Here is a 19,016-nt window from a genome sequence, read left to right on the forward strand (position 1 = left end):
CACAACAGCATGTGACATTTATTGTCAATCAGTGTTGCTTCCTAGGTGGACAGTTTGATTTCACAGAAATGTGATTGACTTGGAGTTACATTGTGTTGTTTAAGTGTTCCCTTTATTTTTTTGAGCAGTGTACTTGGTGTTGGTACGCAGCTGCACGACAAAGTCCTCTTCCTTCTTCAGTTAGCCAGCTGGCTTGCTGCCTGGCTCACGCCATTTGCTGTCAGTGAGAAGGTGTAGTCACTAGTTACCACAGCCACAAAGACATAAACCCCGCCTATTTCTACAATTGATTTTATTAAAATCTTATTGGAAACCTAACCCTTACCTCACTGTTAACCTTATGCATAACCTTAAATTAAATTCACAAAATCATGTTTGTCGTTTCAAAAACGTTTTCGATATAGACAATTGTGACTTTGTGGCTGCGTTATCTAGTGGAAACCGATGTGGGGCTGGTGAGAAGCCATCAAAGTACAAGGAAGGTAACGTTACATAGCTAGCTACGTAACCTAACTGGCAAGGTGAGATTAAAGTGAATTTGTACAGAAATAGACTAAACAAAAGTGACTTGGTTCGTACAACCTCAAAAGGTAGCTAGGTAACTTGAGCTTGATGTAGTTAGTTACTAACGGTTAAACATATCTAACATTACTATAACGTTGTTAGCTTGCTAGCTAGCCTACTGCTGACAGCTTTTCAGTTGGCTAGTTAGCTCGCTCGCTAACCTTACATACACTAGCAAAACTATTTGTCTAGCTACAGTAGTCTACATCTACTAAGGTAATTGGTAAGTCCTTTTGTAACTCGCTATCAGTCAGCTAGCTAATGTACTAGCAAATATACTAGTCAGCTCCGACCCTAGCCTGGCTGCAACAAGCTAGCTAATGTTAGCCCCTAAGAGCCAAGAGTGTGCCAGAGAAAACCCCCAGGACTCCAATTTACTATAACGTTTCTAATGAGATCTTAATAGCTATCTAACTTCTCTTAATTTTGGTTTTAGAGACTGAAGAAGCTGCTCTGTCACCGTGTGAGTGCTGAAGAAGAGTCCTCCAGGAATCCTCATTTACACTTGATACACACCTTTCTCTGAAACAGCTAAGTCAAGACTGTGTCTTGTTAGCTACCATACAAAAATGGTGAAGATATTTGTTGGAAACGTGAATTCCTCAACCACAGAACCAGAACTGCGTACTCTTTTTGAGAAATATGGTCAGGTGTCAGACTGTGACATTCTGAAAAACTATGGCTTTGTGCACATGAATGAGGAGGAGGAAGCCCAGAAGGCAGTGGCAGAACTCCATAAGCATGAGCTGAATGGGGCACCCATCACTGTGGAGTTTGCCACTACGAAGGTCCGCAATGCCACCAAGATCTACGTTGGGAATGTCCCTGAGGGGACCACAGCTGCTAAGATAAGAGAGCTCTTCCAACCGTTTGGTAAGGTGGTAGAGTGTGACATTGTGAAGAACTTTGCCTTTGTGCACATGCAGAGAGAAAATGAGGCCTATGAGGCCATTTCCAAGTTGAACCACTCTAAAATGGAGGGCCAAAAGATCTTTGTATCCATCTCCCGCAACAATCAAGCCAGAAATGGCAGAGGGGATGACTACCCTCACCACTATCCACCTCACCCACACGACGCTCCTCACTACCTCCCCCCTCGAGCTCTACACGGTGACTACTACCCACCTCGTGGTCGCTATCCCCCTCCTCCTCCCCTTCCCCCACCCCCTCCTAGGGCCTACTACGAGTGTGACTTCTATGAGAGGCGTGTCCTCCATGACCCATACTCTTCCTCCTCACGTTACTATGAGCAGGATCCTTATGAGCGACGGCTTCCCCCACTCCCTCAGCGGCCACTTTCTCCCCCCCTTACTTCCTGTTATTACCGGGAGCGCAGCCCCCTGGCTAGCTGGTCTCCACCCCCACCTTCCTCTGCCAGCTATGCCCGAAGGGGTGCCGGGCGAGATTTTGTTGGTGGCAGCTCTGTGCCCCCTCCTTCCTCTATGTGCTATGCTCTGGGCTCAGGCTTTGATAAGGATGATTACTTTGAGGAGAAGTACTCCAATGGTTTTGGTAGGGGCTACTAAGGGCACTTTTTGAAATATATTTTTGGTGGAAGATGCTGTGTATGAGTATGTTGGCAATGAGTGCGCAGTTTTTTAGAAAAACGGGTAATAGAAACAATACCGTTCATTCATAAAGCTTACTTGTCAAGTCAAGCAGCACACTTAATTGATTTTGACCAGTTTTTGTTGATCATGAATAATCACCAGCCATATCAGCAGTCTTTGAATGCGTTTTATATTAGTTTTTCATTGTTGCCAGATTTTTTAGACTTGAGGTGGTAAGCTTGTGTCTTTGAATGTTTGTTAATATTAATGTCATATTTTGAATTTTTGAAGGAGTTTAGGATTTTTTTAAATGTAGTATATGTTTTGTGTAGTCGGCCCTACATCAGGGGTCCCCAATTACATTCAGCCGTGGACATATTTTTCTTTCAGCGGAGGGTTGGAATGCCGGAACATAGTTATAAATAATTTGTACACTGAAAATTGACCTCAAGTATCCAAAACAGATCATATTTGACAAAAACAGAATAATTTCAAACCTTAATTACATTGGAATATGATCACATATACCTCTTTATGCGTAGTAATACTTGTGAACATATTTCCTAAATCGGCAAATAAAATCGTTACGGGCCACCTATTGGGGAATCCCGCCCTACATTGAGTGGATGGCACTGACTAAAACTATTTCTGCTTTTTTGGAGACAGTTTGAAGGGAAATTGATATGTAATTATCAGTGGTAAGTTATTTATATCATACTTGTCTATCACATTTATTTTGTTGTCAAGTCCTGATACACTTTTCTCAAAGACATTTTTATTTTCTTCCTGAGGATTTTAGTCCCCTAAAATCCCTCTCACTCAGGTTTTTGTCATTCACCACAATTCAAAGGTTGGGGTGTTTGTTGTGTGCAAACTAGCTGACTGACTAACCAAGCACACTGCATCAGCTGACCAAGCTCATCTCATCTGAAGGCCTTGCCACATTCGGTGCAGCATCATAGGATAAAGCATTGTCTCCGAAACGAAACCCGATACGACCGATTCATCGACTTGACGACTAAATAAAAAGATAACCACCGAAAAATTGTTGCATCTCCGGAGTCACAGCCTGTATATCTATTTGACATTATGCATATGAATCACTCGCTGTCCGTAGAGTAACAAGTCCTTTTTGTTTTTGTATAAAATGGATGTAATCCAAGATAAAATAATTGAGAAATCTACGCCTATAAGGACAAATCTGACTTGTTTTTATTAGAAGAAATACATGAACAAATGTCTTGATCAACCGCTGTTGTCATTTGGCCGCTTAAATAAATGTTCGACCTCTGATCCCGTCGATTTTTCATTTCATTTATTTTTTAGTTGACTATATCTTTACGAATTGATAGTGGAATAATTATTGCTCAAATACATGATTGACAGTTACAAATTGTTTAATTGAAATGTTTTTTGTCCTTTTACAACCAGATATGAATTGGAAGGGGGGGGTGGGGGAAACATCCTCACCGGTGGTCAAGCGAGTAGCTTAGAACAATGTCAATGGTGTTGAGGTGTTTGGAGGTCAAACATCTGCAGAAGGTAAGATGTCGGGTGTATACAGGAACTTTCATATAACCTACCCCCACATGGGGCTAAACTGTGACTAAACTCACTTTTGTGTAAGACCTTACACATGGCTTTTCCCTCTTGTTTACTCCAAATAGAGGAGTAGGACCGGTAAAATGTAACCCTTACCTGCTGCTATTTAATTGATATTGTACATAAGCTATTCTATGGAAGCTTTCATTCATCTGAAAAAGGTAAGTGACAAGTTGTGTCATGAGCTTGACAGGAAAACTGAAAGTACTGAAATTGAATGTAAGGATGCACAGGGCCTCCAGCATGGTCTCTGATAAATGTCTTAGTATTTATTTATTTTGATGGTGTGCAACATTGCAACCTCTCCATGGTGTACTTCCCCAGTCTAATCCATGGTCCCACAATGGTGCACATTTTCAGTTATGTCCAAAAAATCTAATCTGAAATGTCTTAATTCTCTGTCCTTGCTGATCTGGTCTTGAAGGACTTGATTGACACGTGAGAATGAGGACAAAGAACTCTGGAAAGTAATTAGGATTTGGCCCATGATCCCTTTTCAAGCACATGGATTAGAATCGGATACTGTCCTCTTTCGACCCTCTTTCCTCTTCCATTCTGTCTAAAGCACGTCACTGTGTACGGTTCCTTATGGTATATTTAAGGATTTGTAAGTATTTAAGCATAACGATTAGTCATTCATTTATCATTAAGGGAATTTTTTAACAGCCGCCATTTTGAAGACTTATTTTACTATCTGCTGTGCAATAAATTATATTGATTTCCAATGCTGGGCATGACTTGTGTTCTTCATCGTGTGTGTCTCTGTGTTAAGAGGGAACACCTAATTCTCTGTTATGTAAAATAGCATACCAGTCTACTGCATTACCTGAATATTTAAAGGACAGTTTTCTGATATCTGATGGAAGGATCTGGGTAGTAAGCGTAAAAGCCAGGAGAGATGAGATGAGATCCAGGAGATGAGCAAAGGAGATAATTTAATCATAAAATATGGCCACTCGATCATCTGCAGTAAAGTGAAATAACTAATGAATTAATTTGATCTTAGGCTGTGTTTGTTATTTTTATACCAGTCTAGATTTTTAGATCAGAAGTAGTTGAAGGAAGCCACTGTAGATTATTGAAATGCGTGTTCCCAGTGCATGTGATGAAGTGCGTGAAGCAAATGACTGGAAAATGTGAAATATTTTTGGAATGTAGCCAACCTCGCTCAGATACTACAACATGTTTGTGTACCCTGTGTTAAACATATACAGTTGAAGTCTGAAGTTTACATACACCTTAGCCAAATACATTTTAAACTAAGTTTTTCATGATTTGACATTTAATTCTAGTACAAATTCCCTGTCTTAAGTCAGTTAGGATCACCACTTTATTTTAAGAATGTGAAATGTCAGAATAATAGTAGAGAGAATTGTTTATTTCAGCTTTTATTTCTTTCATCACATTCCCAGTGGGTCAGAAGTTTACATACACTCAATTAGTATTTGATAGCACTTGGATCAAACGTTTCGGGTATCCTTCCACAAGCTTCCCACAATAAGTTGGGTGAATTTTGGCCTATTCTTCCTGACAGAGCTGGTGTAACTGAGTCAGGTTTGTAGGCCTCCTTGCTCGCACACGCATTTTCAGTTCTGACCACAAATGTTCTATACCATTTGCCATATTCTAATAATTCTCATGTAAGTATTTATTGCCACGGTCTAATGTAAAGCAATTCAGTCATTCTTGAAAGACAAGACAATCCTTGTCATGGAAAGAAACTATTTTTATAGTTAAATACATGGATTTTGTAAGCAGTAGGCATTTAGAATTAAATTGGGAATGGAACTTTATAGTTAGGCTTCGTGATAATATCACGACCTTCAAAATTAGTCTGTTCGGCAACCATCATTTATTCGAAAGTTTGTTGCAAAAATAAACTTTGAAAAAAGAACCCACATGGGCCTCCCAAAAGTGGCACAGTGGTGTAAGGCGCTGCATCGCAGTGCTAGAGGCGTCACTACAGACCCGGACTGGATCACAACCGGCCGTGATCGGGACTCCCATAGGGCGGCGCACAATTGGCCCAGCGTCGTCCAGGTTAGGGGAAGGTTTGGCCGGGGGGTCTTTACTTGGCTCATCGCGCTCTAGCAACTCCTTGTGGGGGGACGGGCGCCTGCAGGCTGACCCCAGTCATCAGTTGAACGGTGTTTCCTCCGACACATTGATGCGGCTGGCTTCCAGGTTAAGCTGGCAGGTGTTAAGAAGCGCGGTTTGGCGGGTCATGTTTCAGGGGGACGCATGACTCGACGCATAACTTCGCTGCAACTTCCCTCCCGAGTCCGTTGGGAAGTTGCAGCGATGAGACAAAATCGAAATTGGGGAGAAAAAGGGAGTAAAATACAAAACAAAAAAATCTAAATCCACCAGTTTTTGTTGTTGCAACATTGCTTTTGTCGAACGAACCTGGGTCAATGGAAACCTACCTATTGGCTGATTGCTCCCAACTCATAGGAATCCCCACCCAGTTGACAACTTTAAAATGGTGGAAGCCCTCAATGGCAATGTCCATGTAAAAACAGCTTATATCAATGATGAGTCCTCTATCTTTCTTTATGTCAACAGGGCAAGTTAGGCAGGTAGCTTAGTGGTTAGAGCTTTGGACTAGTAACCGAAAATCGAATCCCAAAGCTGACAAGGTAAAAATCGGCCCCTGAACAAGACAGTTAACCCACTGTTCCTAGGCCGTCATTGAAAATAAGAATTTGTTCTTAACTGACTTGCCTAGTTAAATAAAGGTTAAATCAAGGTTAAAAAAAGTTGTTTTTGGGTAAATTGCCGAAATGCCACGTGTCCATTTACATCAGTGCATTTGTAACAACCTAACCATTACAAAACTTTTATTAGATCAAATAAGCGTCCCCTTAGCAATTTAGCAATTACATTTTTTGTTGACCAAATTCGACACTCATTGACCTCCATACAAAAATTCCTCACTTCATTGGCTTATTTTCGTGGACAAATTTTGGCCCGAATAAAGAGAATCTCTCTCTTCGCCTTTTCGTCTCTAGTATGGCTTATATCCACAATGTCCCCCCCCCCCCCAAAAAAAAAAATCTTAAAGCACAGTCCTCCCCAGTCCCTTCATCTGGCAGTGATGTCTTCTTCACTGCCCTCTTTTAGACTGAACACGGGCTGCCCCCCCTGGGCCTAGTAACATACAAGCTGCAGGGTAAGCAAATGCACCTGAGTGTTGAAGCTGCTGTCGGGGCTGGAAATCATGCCTTTAAAACTCCTACAGTGTAAGGCAATGAAACAGACTTGGGCTGTGCCTTGTTGGACCTGATGCCCAAGCACAAACTGACATCTTCCTCATCATTAAGCTGTACCCAGCGGACATGGGCCCAATGGTCAGAGAGGGCTGTGCTCGTAGACTGGAGAAGCTGGGGATAGGGGGGACCTGTACCTGATCCATGGACCTGAGACTGAGGGTCTGGAATCAGAGGACTAGAGGAATAAACAGCATTGAGCCCACAGTTGGACTGTCATGGAGGAGCTCCATGCCAATGAGATGCTCGGAACAATTGGGGTCTCAAACTACTCTCCAAGACACCTGACAGAGCTGCTGGAGACCTGCAGGATGCACCCTGCTGTGCTACAAGTACATTGATACCCTCAAGATTTGGTGGATACAACAAGGGCACAGTTTTTAAGTGTCACAGCTGTTCATTGACTAAAGCTCAGCCTTCAACACCATAGTGCCCTCCAAGCACATTACTAAGTTCAGGGCCCTGGGTCTGAACCCCTCCCTGTGCAACTGGGTCCTGGACTTCTTGACAGGCCGACTCCAAGTGAAGGTAGGCAGCAACACCTACGCCACACTGATCCTCAACACGTGGGCCCCACAGCCCCATCCTATACTCCCTGTTCACCCAGGACTGTGCGGCCATGCACGTCTACAACTCAATCATCACGTTTGCTGGCACAACAGTGATAGGCCTGATTACCAACAATGATGAGACAGCCTACGGGGAGATAAGAGCCCTAACTGAGTAGTGCCAGGAAAATAACCTCTCCCTCAACATCAACAAACAAAAGGAGCTGATCGTGGACATCAGTAGACAGCAGAGGGAGCACGCCCCCATCCACATCGACTGGGCCGCAATGAAGCCATCACTGACAATGTGGTGAAGAATGCACAACAGCACCTTTTCAACCTAAGGATGCTGAAGAAATGTGGCTTTGCCATCAAGACCCTCACAAACTTCTACAGATGCACCATTGAAAGCATCCTTCCGGGCTGTATCAATGCTTGGTACAGGAATTGCACAGTATACAACTGCAGGACTCTCCAGAGGGTGGTGCGGTCAGCCCAACACATCACCGGGTGCACACTGCCTCCCCTCCAGGACATCTACAGCACCCGGTGTCACAGGAAGGCCAAGAAGATCATCAAGGACCTCAGCCACTCGAGCCACAGCCTGTTCACCCCACTACCATCTTAAAGGCGGAGGCAGTAATGGTGCTTTAAACACCACTAGCCTGAGTCACTGTTCTAGCCGGCTACCACACTCTACTCTACCCTGCACCTTAAAGACTGCTGCCTTATGTACATAGTCATTGAACACTGGTCACTTCTATTCATATATTGTCCATACTGTCTTTACACACCATTATTTATATATACAGTACCAGTAACACATATGGAATAATGTAGTAACCAAAAAAGCATTATAAAAATCAGAATATATTTTATATTTGAGATTCTTCAAAGTAGCCACCCTTTGCCTTGATGACAGCTTTGCACACTCTTGGCATTCTCTCAACCAGCTTCATGAGGTAGTCACCTGGAATGCATTTCAATTAACAGGTGTGCCTTGTTAAAAGTTTACTTAATGCATTAATTTAAGTGGCCTGGGATTTGAACTCTGATTGCCTTCTATTTCTTTGTTGCCATTCTGCAGGTGGAGTTCCATCCCAGACTGGCACAGAGGGAGCTGAGGACGATTTGCAGGCACTCAGGAGTCTGCTTCCAGGCGTATTCCTCCCTGGGGAAAGGTACCCTGTTGCCGAACCATAAGTTGTGGTTATGGCGGAAGGGCATGGCAGAACTGCCTCCCAGGAGCTCTTGCAGTGGGCCACTCAGTAGGGTGTGGCTATGTTACCCAGGTCTTCACGGCTCGAGAGGGTGAGAGAAAATGGTGTTTGACTTTGACCTGGATGGAGAGACTGTCTGACATGGACAGTGGAACAAGGTTCTGCAATAGAGATCCCACTAGTGTGGTCTAGAGGAGAGAGCCCCACAACAATATATTTGATCGGTCATAGAACATTATGTGTTAAGTGTAATTCTGAACTACAAACGACCTATAATGAAATGTTTAATTTACCATATTATGTTTAGGACATAGTTCATTGATTCTTGAACAAATGTTTGGCCAATAGGTTAGTTAACATAGTTGTATCCTATTACATGTTAAAATGCTTATTATGAATGAGTTCAACAAAGATTTGCAAATAACAATTGTTATGTTTTAATTAGTTAATCATTGACAGTAAGGCAAATTAATACAAATATAATTATGCCATACCTTTATTTCTTTACTCTTTCTTTTTTTCTCCTGTGTTATTGACTTGTTTATTGTTTACTCCATGTGTAACTCTGTGTTGATGTCTGTTCACACTGCTATGCTTTATCTTGGCAAGGTCGCAGTTGTAAATGAGAACTTGTTTTCAACTAGCCTATCTGGTTAAATAAAGGTGAATTAAATAAAATAAAATAAATTCTGAAGGCGAACCGCAAAGTCCTCTAGTGTAGCTAATCCTCATTGTGGATAGCTTCACATAGATGGGTCTGACCACCATTCATCAAATAAGAACTGTCTTATAAATTAGGGTTATTTTAGATGATGACACCTAGCTATATAGTTAGCTAGCGAACTATAGCTACTGAAACAAATTGTTGTTTTGCTATGTTTTTGGGGAAGAACATTGTTTGCATCCGTGAGCCAGCTAGATTTTTTTATGAACAGCACTGTAGGTGCGTGAGACAACTTCACCAGCATCATAGCATACGTATCGATGAATCGGTGTGACATGAAATACTAGTGATTAGTGTAATCACAGTGTAATAACTATGTTAAAAAAATGTATGAACGCATTGTTATGTGACGTGTAATCATATTCAGGTCCTGATTGGTCAACAAGTTTATTTGACATTTCAAATAGTGTTAAATAGTATATTTTTTGACACACAAAGACCCAAACGGCGTTCCATAGAAATCCTGGTTGAGAATGAAACGGCTGAACAAATGGACAACAAAACAGCACAGCAAGGGACTGTAGTGACACTTCTTGCACTGAGATGCAGTGCCTTAGACCGCTGCATCCTTGTGTGTGTTAACTATTTAACTGTACAAGAAATGCTTAAAAGGACTCCCAAAAAAAATCTGTTTTTTTGGCAAGGAAAATATTGGATATTGGTATCAGCCAAAAATGTTATATCGGTGCAGCACTAGTTTTAATAAGAAATTCAAACATTTCATCTGTTACATAACATAAAAAGATGTAAAAACAGTTAACAGTTATTAATGAAAAGGAGAAATATCAAAATGTTAAGACACAGAAAGTTTCAAGTAGAATATCAGTTCTAACTGAAGGCAGTGACCATAGTTGTTCTACACCAGACTGCCCTATCTATATACACTCATATTTCTTCAACCGAAGACTTAACAGTATTCAGAATATTTGCTTATAAGGCAGTTGAAGGGTGTATATGGCCTGGATTGTAATTATGTCTTCATTTTTGTTTTAAATATCGGTATGCATAATATACAATTGAAAAAAAATATACAGATTAAATTAAAGATGATTGCAAATGAAAGAACATTATGAAATGTACAGTCTCTAAGTTTAAGATAAATACCAAAATAAACTGAGTGTATCAGTCAAAGTATGTATGAGGATAATTGTTGAATGTCAAAACATGCCATTTTTGGCAAAACCCTGAATTGAAGAGTTATAAGAGCTTATGTGAAGTCAGAATTTGTTTTTGCAGAATAAAGCATTCAATAGACTAGCATAGCTAACGATTCATATTTTAAGAATCTCAAAAGTATATTTACATTTTGTGAACTTCAAACCATTGATTATTAGGTCTTGAAATTCATACCTACAAATGTAGAACATTTTCAATAGAACAATTTATGAAATTTCTCTGGAAATATTTGTTATACATATGTTATAAATATGTCAGTAGCACAAGAGATTGTCGCTTAGAAAATGCATCTATTATGCACTGAATAACTTATTGTTAATTATCGCAACATATTTTCAATTATGCAGTGAATTTTTACATAACGTTTGATTTGATTGTACAAAAAGGTCACATTTGAACTGGTGATATTTTCCATAAAAATACTGTAATTTCCACAAAAGTATGCACACGGGACGTGAATATTTCAGCTGTGGTCCAGTCGTTATGGAAATGAGTATGAGCTCCTTCTTGCCTTGGCTGGGTCTTTGAAAGAGGTGTGAACTTTTTCACTCCCTGCCTTCGGCCTCGTTTGGACTCCAGAGGAAAGAGAACCATCCCCGGGAGACCTCCTGCTTGACCCCTCCTGGGCTAATCCCTCTCTTGGGCTCCTAGGGAGGGAAATGGATAGAAAGGTCAACTCTATACATTTTTATGTAAAGCAGTATGGATGTGCATCTTTCCCTTCAAAATGATTCGGTATTGGGAAAGGGGGAATGTGTCTTCCGCGTTTAACCCAACCCCTCTGAATCAGAGAGCGATTAACCAAAATGTTTTGTTTTTTGTCATTTTTAAACAACTAATTGACCGACATCGATAATTTGAATTCCATTTCATAATATTTCTTTCTATGAGCTCAATGCACACAAAGGTGACAGGCGGAGCAGTTTGAGGGTGTCAAGAACTTCAAAGCTGCTGGGTTTTTCATAATCAACAGTTTCCCGTGTGTATCAAGAATGGTCCACCAACTAAAGGACATCCAGCCAATTTGACACAACTGTGGGAAGCAATGGAGTCAACAGGGGCCAGCATCCCTGTGGAATGCTTTCAACACCTTGCCACGACGAATTAAGGCTGTTCTGAGGGTAAAAGGGGGGAGGAAACTCAATATTAGGAAGGTGTTCATAATGTTTTGTATACTCAATGAACAAAACAACAGAAATATTTTCATAAAGTTAATAAATGATAGTGATTGCAGTAATGGGAAGCCACTACCATCATGGGACTTTTATTGTTTTATTCTGTGTTGTTACAGCATTCAACCCACGTTTCATTTTTTTTAAATTATCGAACCGAAACCAAAGCGACCTCCAGCACTACTGGATAAATGGGCTCCAATACAATACAGAAACAATACAATTTAGTTTGAAAATATTTGTGCGATTCAGTTTGATTAGATGCGATTTGTTTATACAGTGGGGCAAAAAAGTATTTAGTCAGCCAATTGTGCAAGTTCTCCCACTTAAAAAGATGAGAGGCATGTAATTTTCATCATAGGTACACTTCAACTATGACAGACAAAATTAGAAAAAAAATCCAGAAAATCACATTGTAGGATTTTTTATGAATTTATTTGCAAATTATGGTGGAAAATAAGTATTTGGTCAATAACAAAACTTTATCTCAATACTTAGTTATATACCCTTTGTTGGCAATGACAGAGGTCAAACGTTTTCTGTAAGTCTTCACAAGGTTTTCACACACTGTTGCTGGTATTTTGGCCCATTCCTCCTTGCAGATCTCCTCTAGAGCAGTGATGTTTTGGGGCTGTTGCTGGGCAACATGGACTTTCAACTCCCTCCAAAGATTTTCTATGGGGTTGAGATCTGGAGATTGGCTAGGCCACTCCAGGACCTTGAAATGCTTCTTACGAAGCCACTCCTTCATTGCCCGGGTGGTGTGTTTGGGATCATTGTCATGCTGAAAGACCCAGCCACGTTTCATCTTCATTGCCCTTGCTGATGGAAGGAGGTTTTCACTCAAAATCTCACGATACATGGCCCCATTCATTCTTTCCTTTACACGGATCAGTCGTCCTGGTACCTTTGTAGAAAAACAGCCCAAAGCATGATGTTTCCACCCCCATGCTTCACAGTAGGTATGGTGTTCTTTGGATACAACTCAGCATTCCTCCAAACACGACGAATTCGAGTTTTTACCAAAAAGTTATATTTTGGTTTCAACTGACCATATGACATTCTCCCAATCTTCTTCTGGATCATCCAAATGCTCTCTAGCAAACTTCAGACGGGCCTGGACATGTACTGGCTTAAGCAGGGGGACACGTCTGGCACTGCAGGATTTGAGTCCCTGGCGGCGTACTGTGTTACTGATGGTAGGCTTTGTTACTTTGGTCCCAGCTCTCTGCAGGTCATTCACTAGGTCCCCCCAAGTGGTTCTGGGATTTTTGCTCACCGCTCTTGTGATCATTTTGACCCCACGGGGTGAGATCTTGCGTGGAGCCCTAGATCGAGGGAGATTATCAGTGGTCTTGTATGTCTTCCATTTCCTAATAATTGTTCCCACAGTTGATTTCTTCAAACCAAGCTGCTTACCTATTGCAGATTCAGTCTTCCCAGCCTGGTGCAGGTCTACAATTTTGTTTCTGGTGTCCTTTGACAGCTCTTTGGGCTTGGCCATAGTGGAGTTTGGAGTGTGACTGTTTGAGGTTGTGGACAGGTGTCTTTTATACTGATAACAAGTTCAAACAGGTGCCATTAATACAGGTAACGAGTGGAGGACAGAGGAGCCTCTTAAAGAAGAGGTTACATGTCTGTGAGAGCCAGAAATCTTGCTTGTTTGTAGTTGACCAAATACTTATTTTCCACCATAATTTTCAAATAAATTAATTAATCATACAATGTGATTTTCTGGATTTTTTTCTCATTTTGTCTGTCATAGTTGAAGTGTACCTATGATTAAAATCACAGGCCTCTTTCATATTTTTAAGTGGGAGAACTTGCACAATTGGTGGCTGACTAAATACTTTTTTGCCCCACTGTATCTCTGTGAGCATTTCTGCTTTACTAAGACAATCTATCCACCTGACAGGTGTGGCATACCAAGAAGCTGATTAAACAGCATGATCATTACACAGATGCACCATGTGCTGGGGTCAATAAAAGGCCACTCTAAAATGCACAGTTTTGTCACACAACACAATACCACAGATGTCTCAAGTTTTGAGGGAGCATATAATTGGCATGCTGATGGCAGGAATGTCCACCAGAGCTGTTGCCAGAGAATTTAAAGTAATTTCTCTACCATAAGCCGCCTCCGTCATTTTAGAGAATTTGGCAGTACGTCCAACCGGCCTCACTACCGCAGACCTGTGTAACCACGCCAGCCCAGGACTTTCACGTCTGGCTTCTTCACCTGTGGGAGTTTACTGAAGAGCATTTCTGTCTGTAATAAAGACATTTCTGATCGGCTGGGCCTGGCTCCCTGTCATTTTTGCAATTAAGTGTTTGAGCTAGTAATGTATCAATATTTATATCAGTATACACTGATTGTTTAAAGCAAAACTACCAAACGCATTGCTAATGGTGAATCTCTTGTAAGGCCCGTTCAGCAGGTATAGCCAGATGACAGTGGTCTCCGATAGCTTACTAGCCTGTCTCAAAATACAAGATTCTTTACCTGACTCGCGCTTTTCAAAGATGTCTAGAAATGCACATGTTTTGTGCTCTTGTTGGAAGCAACCATTAACCCATTGCGGACTACAAATGAGCTATAACTGGGCTAATAACTCACTAACCAGCAAAGGATATGAACAAATGTGCACACGTCGCTAGGGTTGTTCGGCATGCAACACGACTCGTGGATCAATGACTGTCAACACAGTTACATACTTAGTTCAACACGGAAGGAGAGGACGCATCAGTTGTCACAATAGAGGTATTTTTGAAAGGTAGAAAGAAAGTAGTATGAGCAAAACATGTTGGTGAATCGGCAATTCTTAATGTTTGAATCAATTTTCTGACCGATGCATGCTACATTTGGATCCTTTGGGGCTTGCGGAACGATCAAGTTCTATTTTAAACATTTGAATCGGGGACCGATGGTGAATCATTACGTCCATATTAAGCAATCTTTACCGCAATCACTGTCAAGTAGTGATACTCTGGTAAAATTAGCTCCCTACAGTACATAAATGCACTACGCCTAGACTTTTGGAGTCCATTCATGTAGCGAAGGATGAAGTCAAATTGATTACAGGTTTACTGTATAGTAATGTATAGTATATAGGAACTAGAGTGTCTGCTCTGTCCCCACTCTTTCAATTGTACACTCCTCTGTCCGACCTCATATCTTACCCCTTTGTCGAGCCAGGTGTCAAATTCATCACTCATCCTCCTCAGCTGGCGGCCATATTTCTTTGCAGCCCACAGTGTAGGAGGAGCAGACTGTGATCGGCTTCGGAAAGGAGCCCCATCGCCCCCGCCCTCCTCAGTAGGAGTTATTGCATCCTGAAACTCTGTGTCATCCCTTCTGCCAACCTGGGAGCACACCTGGGACTCGGAGTAGAGCCGAGCTCGCCCACCTGTGTCAGTGAGTGGAAAGGGATGGGGGGGATTGAGATATGGTTAGATATATTTAAATATAACTTAAGAGGTTCACACATGTATCCAAACTGAGTATTAATGCATTTTCATATTATTTTACATTTCCAGGCTTGATAAGTTTGAGGGTAAATTCTAGTTTGATTCTGACCTGGTCGTGGTCTGATGCTCGTCGTAGCGGAGACATTATGGAGCTGAAATTCTGGGTAGTGTGTGGTTCCTGAGTGGTCAGACTCGTCTTGTTCATTCATGGTTTCTGGATTGTCATCCACACAATCATGTGTGTGGGTCCATTGTAAATATATGAAGAGAAAATGGACATCCACAGTGAATGATAGTGTTGATTATAGCCATGTATCCGATTCCTGAGTATACAAAACATTAAAAACAGCTGCTCTTTCCATTGCATAGACTGACCAGGTGAATCCAGGTGAAAGCTATGATCCCTTATAGGTGCCAGGTTCACCGGTTTGTGTCAAGAACTGCAACTCTGCTGGGGGGGCAACTCAATGTTAGGAAGGTGTTCCTAATGTTTGGTATACTCAGTGTATATCTACTGTAAGGATATACTATCACCACAGGGTGTTGGTAAAATCACTATAAATGTATTTTATTGACAAATATAAATTGAACTTTTTAGAAAATATCTGCAACATATTTTTGTCAAGTAACTTAACCAGTTAGCTAGCTAGAACTTACCCAAGGACCTGTCTCGAGTCCTGATGACTTACAAAAGGGTTGATTACATTTTGGTTATCCTCTTCTTATGTCAATGTTAAACTGGAGGTGATATGATATTTCTGTCTTTTCCACGAACCGGTCGGTGATGATTTCCTCGCATTGCATGTGGCACACCCGAATACAAAAATATAGTAACGGGCTAGCTACCTTTAGCTAGCGTTACCTGATTAGTCGTTGAATTGTTTTGTGTGCCACCGGGAGCCGGATCAAATGTTCAAAATGAACTTGTATAACTAGCTACCTGACATGTTATTTTCTTATTTTCTGTTATTTTCTTGACGACTGCCTTCGCAAAATTCTATTTCAGTTGGACGACATTCTCAAATTATTATCGAAATGTCTTCACGTGATTACCTACATTCACAGTCTACGCTATCACAGGCGACGCACCCAATGTTTTTGTTGTCTTCCGTCGTCTTGTACGCCACTGTAATAGTACCTCTTTACCCAATCGACTGCCACTGGCATTCAGAAAGAGCCAATAAGGGCACGCTGCTAGGGTTTACTGAGTGACTATCTTGTCAAAACGTCACTGTTGCGAAAGGGCTATGGAAAGCCAAACGACTCTTGACTTGTTATCAATTTCGCCCATCCGTAGTGGATCGTAGATGTGTTGTCGTGGAGATTTAGATTATCTGATGAATAAACACACTTTTACATTAGGTAGACACATTTCCCAATGGCCTGTATATTTGTTCTTCTTCGGTAATTTAGAGCAATTTTCACTGTTGAATTTGAGAAGGTGGATTTATCTGAGATATCACCCCTAATTATTTTTCATTTGTTTGAAGCAGAACAGTATTCTGGCCATGATGATGGACCTGTAATGATGGGCATCACGTCAACCTATGTTTGCTTTTATTCCCCAGACCCCTTCCCTCAAAAGCACCCGTACATAAAACCACTGGTTATTTCTCCAATCCAATGATTGCATTCATCAAGTTAAGGTTGGAAAACTACTGGTAATTTACCGAAGTTACTGGAACGTTCAGTCATTTTGGTAATAAACGGGTATTCAATGGAAATCTATAGTAACTTGTGTAATTTGTACTTGAATAACTTGAATAACTAAAAATATATATACTCGTATATAGTATTAATTTGTGTATATGAGTTTTTAGTGGATATACCATATGGTTCAAGAGAAAATAGCTGAAAAAAAGCATCTAATCAGCAATGGCATTATTTTCAATTAACTCTGTATCTCTTCCAATTATTGCTTTTTTTCACAACTGCACTTGCACATCATCATCTGCACATCTATCACTCCAGTGTTAATGCTAAATTGTAATTATTTCACCTCTATGGCCTATTTATTGCCTTACCTCCCTACTCCCTACATTTGCACACACTGTACATACATTTTTCTACTGTGTTATTGACTATACGTTTGTTTATGTGTAACTCTGTTGTTGTTTTTGTCACACTGCTTTGCTTTATCTTGGCCAGGTCTCAGTTGTAAATGAGAAGAAAATAAAACTGCCACCAGTTTGGCACCAAAACATTTACAACAAATATTGACATGGTTAAATAAAAGTGTGTAAAAATATAGAAATTATATTTCATGCTGAAACCCTCATGTTAAACACCAAATGGCATTCACTAAGTTGATGGTTTATATTTAGGATAATGTCATTCTAGTTCTATTTTAAGATCACCTTATTTGATTATTTTATATAGTTTTACACTTGATAAGGCCATACAGATGGCCAGATACAGACCCCTGTAATAATCTGAAGTACCAAAAAAAAGAAATGTGTTAAAATTCCCCCCCAAAAATGTAAAGTCACCAAAATTCTGGCAATTTACTGGTAAACGTAGAAAATGTCCAGTTATAGAACCTCCCTTTGCAACACTATATCAAGTTGTCTGAGATGAGAAGGTGGCCGGAAAGGCAACGAGGAAAGGAAGCCATAAAAAACATTGAGATACAACCTCTATCTTGCCTATATGTTTTTTTATTTACTATATGGTGTTTTATTTACTATAGTTATCTAGTTGTAGTTTCGTTTTATGGCCACTAGATGGCGGGAAACTCTTATACATCAAAGCTGTGCTGTAAATTATTTGACTGTAGCATGCTATAAAATGGTCCAATCAAAATCCAGGATTGTAATTTAGACTGTTGAGTCCATATCAACCACTACAAGTGCATTTAATATTAATTCATAATAAGGGAGGGTCATTCCTGCTAACATTTCTGGAAAGGGAGGTAGTAGGCTTGCTGGAATTATTAGTTGTTTGGACTGTTTTACTAACACTAGCACTTCATGGGTATAAGTTTAGATCACAGTCTCTACCAGAGACAACTCAACATGTCAAGGCAACATGCAATGATAGGGAAGAAATTAAATATTCCTTATTAGAGTGCCTGTGTGCTCACTGAAAGTCTCACCATTACCAGTAGTCAAATGGATGAATACACACACACACACACACACACACACACACACACACACACACACACACACACACACACACACACACACACACACACACACACACACACACACACACACACACACACACACACACACACACACACACACACACACACACACACACACACACACACACACTGTTTGGGATATATTTTCTGTTTTCTAGTGTCTTAGAAAATGAGCAGTGTCAAGGCTGCCTATAGTCAATATTTCTGATGGTATCAACCTAAATCCGTCAGTGCTTGTTTTCTATTTATCATTTCTTGAGCTTGGATGGTTTATTTAAGTATTTTATTGTACAGTAAATCTTACTGCTGCTGTTTCCCATCCGGGATTACTGATTTAGTTTATGAACTCAGACCAGATTACTGGACCCTTTGTGCACATTAGTATGGGGTGATCATTTGTAACTAAATTTAATCGAAGATGTAATCGATGTAATCTGGTCTGAGTGATAAAGTAATAATCTATCATGACAGGGCCACAAACAATAACTAGCAATGCTGCACACTCCAAGAAAGGTTCAAATATCACCTTTCTGGTAAAAAGATTGTTATAAATTGCTGAAGTGTAGTCACTTTTG

General features: G+C 40.6%; 2 protein-coding genes and 1 pseudogene across 7 annotated transcripts; 2 read left to right on the plus strand and 1 right to left on the minus strand.

The window, feature by feature from the left end:
• The first annotated feature begins 207 nt into the window (after positions 1-207).
• Positions 208-4,441, plus strand: zgc:77262 (RRM1_2_CoAA_like domain-containing protein). Of its 3 annotated transcripts, none has more exons than XM_020464262.2 (2): positions 208-482; positions 1,001-4,441. In XM_020464262.2, exon 2 carries the CDS (start codon positions 1,134-1,136, stop codon positions 2,088-2,090), a length of 957 nt encoding a protein of 318 aa, XP_020319851.1. In that variant the 5' UTR covers positions 208-482; positions 1,001-1,133; the 3' UTR covers positions 2,091-4,441. The 3 variants fall into 3 exon arrangements, with proteins under 3 accessions (XP_020319851.1, XP_020319850.1, XP_020319852.1); XM_020464261.2 differs by having other exon boundaries at positions 220-521; XM_020464263.2 differs by having other exon boundaries at positions 302-787.
• A 1,932-nt stretch (positions 4,442-6,373) lies between these two features.
• LOC109872488 (uncharacterized oxidoreductase Mflv_4205-like) lies at positions 6,374-9,365 on the plus strand (annotated as a pseudogene).
• A 480-nt stretch (positions 9,366-9,845) lies between these two features.
• On the minus strand, positions 9,846-16,431 carry bada (BCL2 associated agonist of cell death a). Of its 4 annotated transcripts, none has more exons than XM_031807798.1 (5): positions 15,951-16,431; positions 15,669-15,741; positions 15,403-15,507; positions 15,006-15,232; positions 9,846-11,300 (listed from the first exon to the last, which is right to left on the minus strand). In XM_031807798.1, exons 3-5 carry the CDS (start codon positions 15,500-15,502, stop codon positions 11,199-11,201), a joined length of 429 nt encoding a protein of 142 aa, XP_031663658.1. In that variant the 5' UTR covers positions 15,503-15,507; positions 15,669-15,741; positions 15,951-16,431; the 3' UTR covers positions 9,846-11,198. The 4 variants fall into 4 exon arrangements, with proteins under 4 accessions (XP_031663658.1, XP_031663657.1, XP_031663659.1 ...); XM_031807797.1 differs by having other exon boundaries at positions 15,669-15,744; XM_031807799.1 differs by having other exon boundaries at positions 15,403-15,741.
• Positions 16,432-19,016: the final 2,585 nt, after the last annotated feature.

The sequence above is a fragment of the Oncorhynchus kisutch genome, linkage group LG28 (assembly GCF_002021735.2).
Source record: "Oncorhynchus kisutch isolate 150728-3 linkage group LG28, Okis_V2, whole genome shotgun sequence".
NCBI lineage: Eukaryota > Metazoa > Chordata > Actinopteri > Salmoniformes > Salmonidae > Oncorhynchus > Oncorhynchus kisutch.

Bases quoted from the DNA above. Each gene is read 5' to 3' on its own strand.
- zgc:77262 (XM_020464262.2), top strand. From the start codon at position 1,134: ATGGTGAAGATATTTGTTGGAAACGTGAATTCCTCAACCACAGAACCA.
- bada (XM_031807798.1), bottom strand. From the start codon at position 15,502: ATGAATGAACAAGACGAGTCTGACCACTCAGGAACCACACACTACCCA. The intron at 15,233-15,402 runs GTCAGAATCAAA...TCACTGACACAG, and splicing joins GAGCATCAGACCACGACCAG to GTGGGCGAGCTCGGCTCTAC. The intron at 11,301-15,005 runs GTAAGATATGAG...TTCCCTCCCTAG, and splicing joins ACACCTGGCTCGACAAAGGG to GAGCCCAAGAGAGGGATTAG.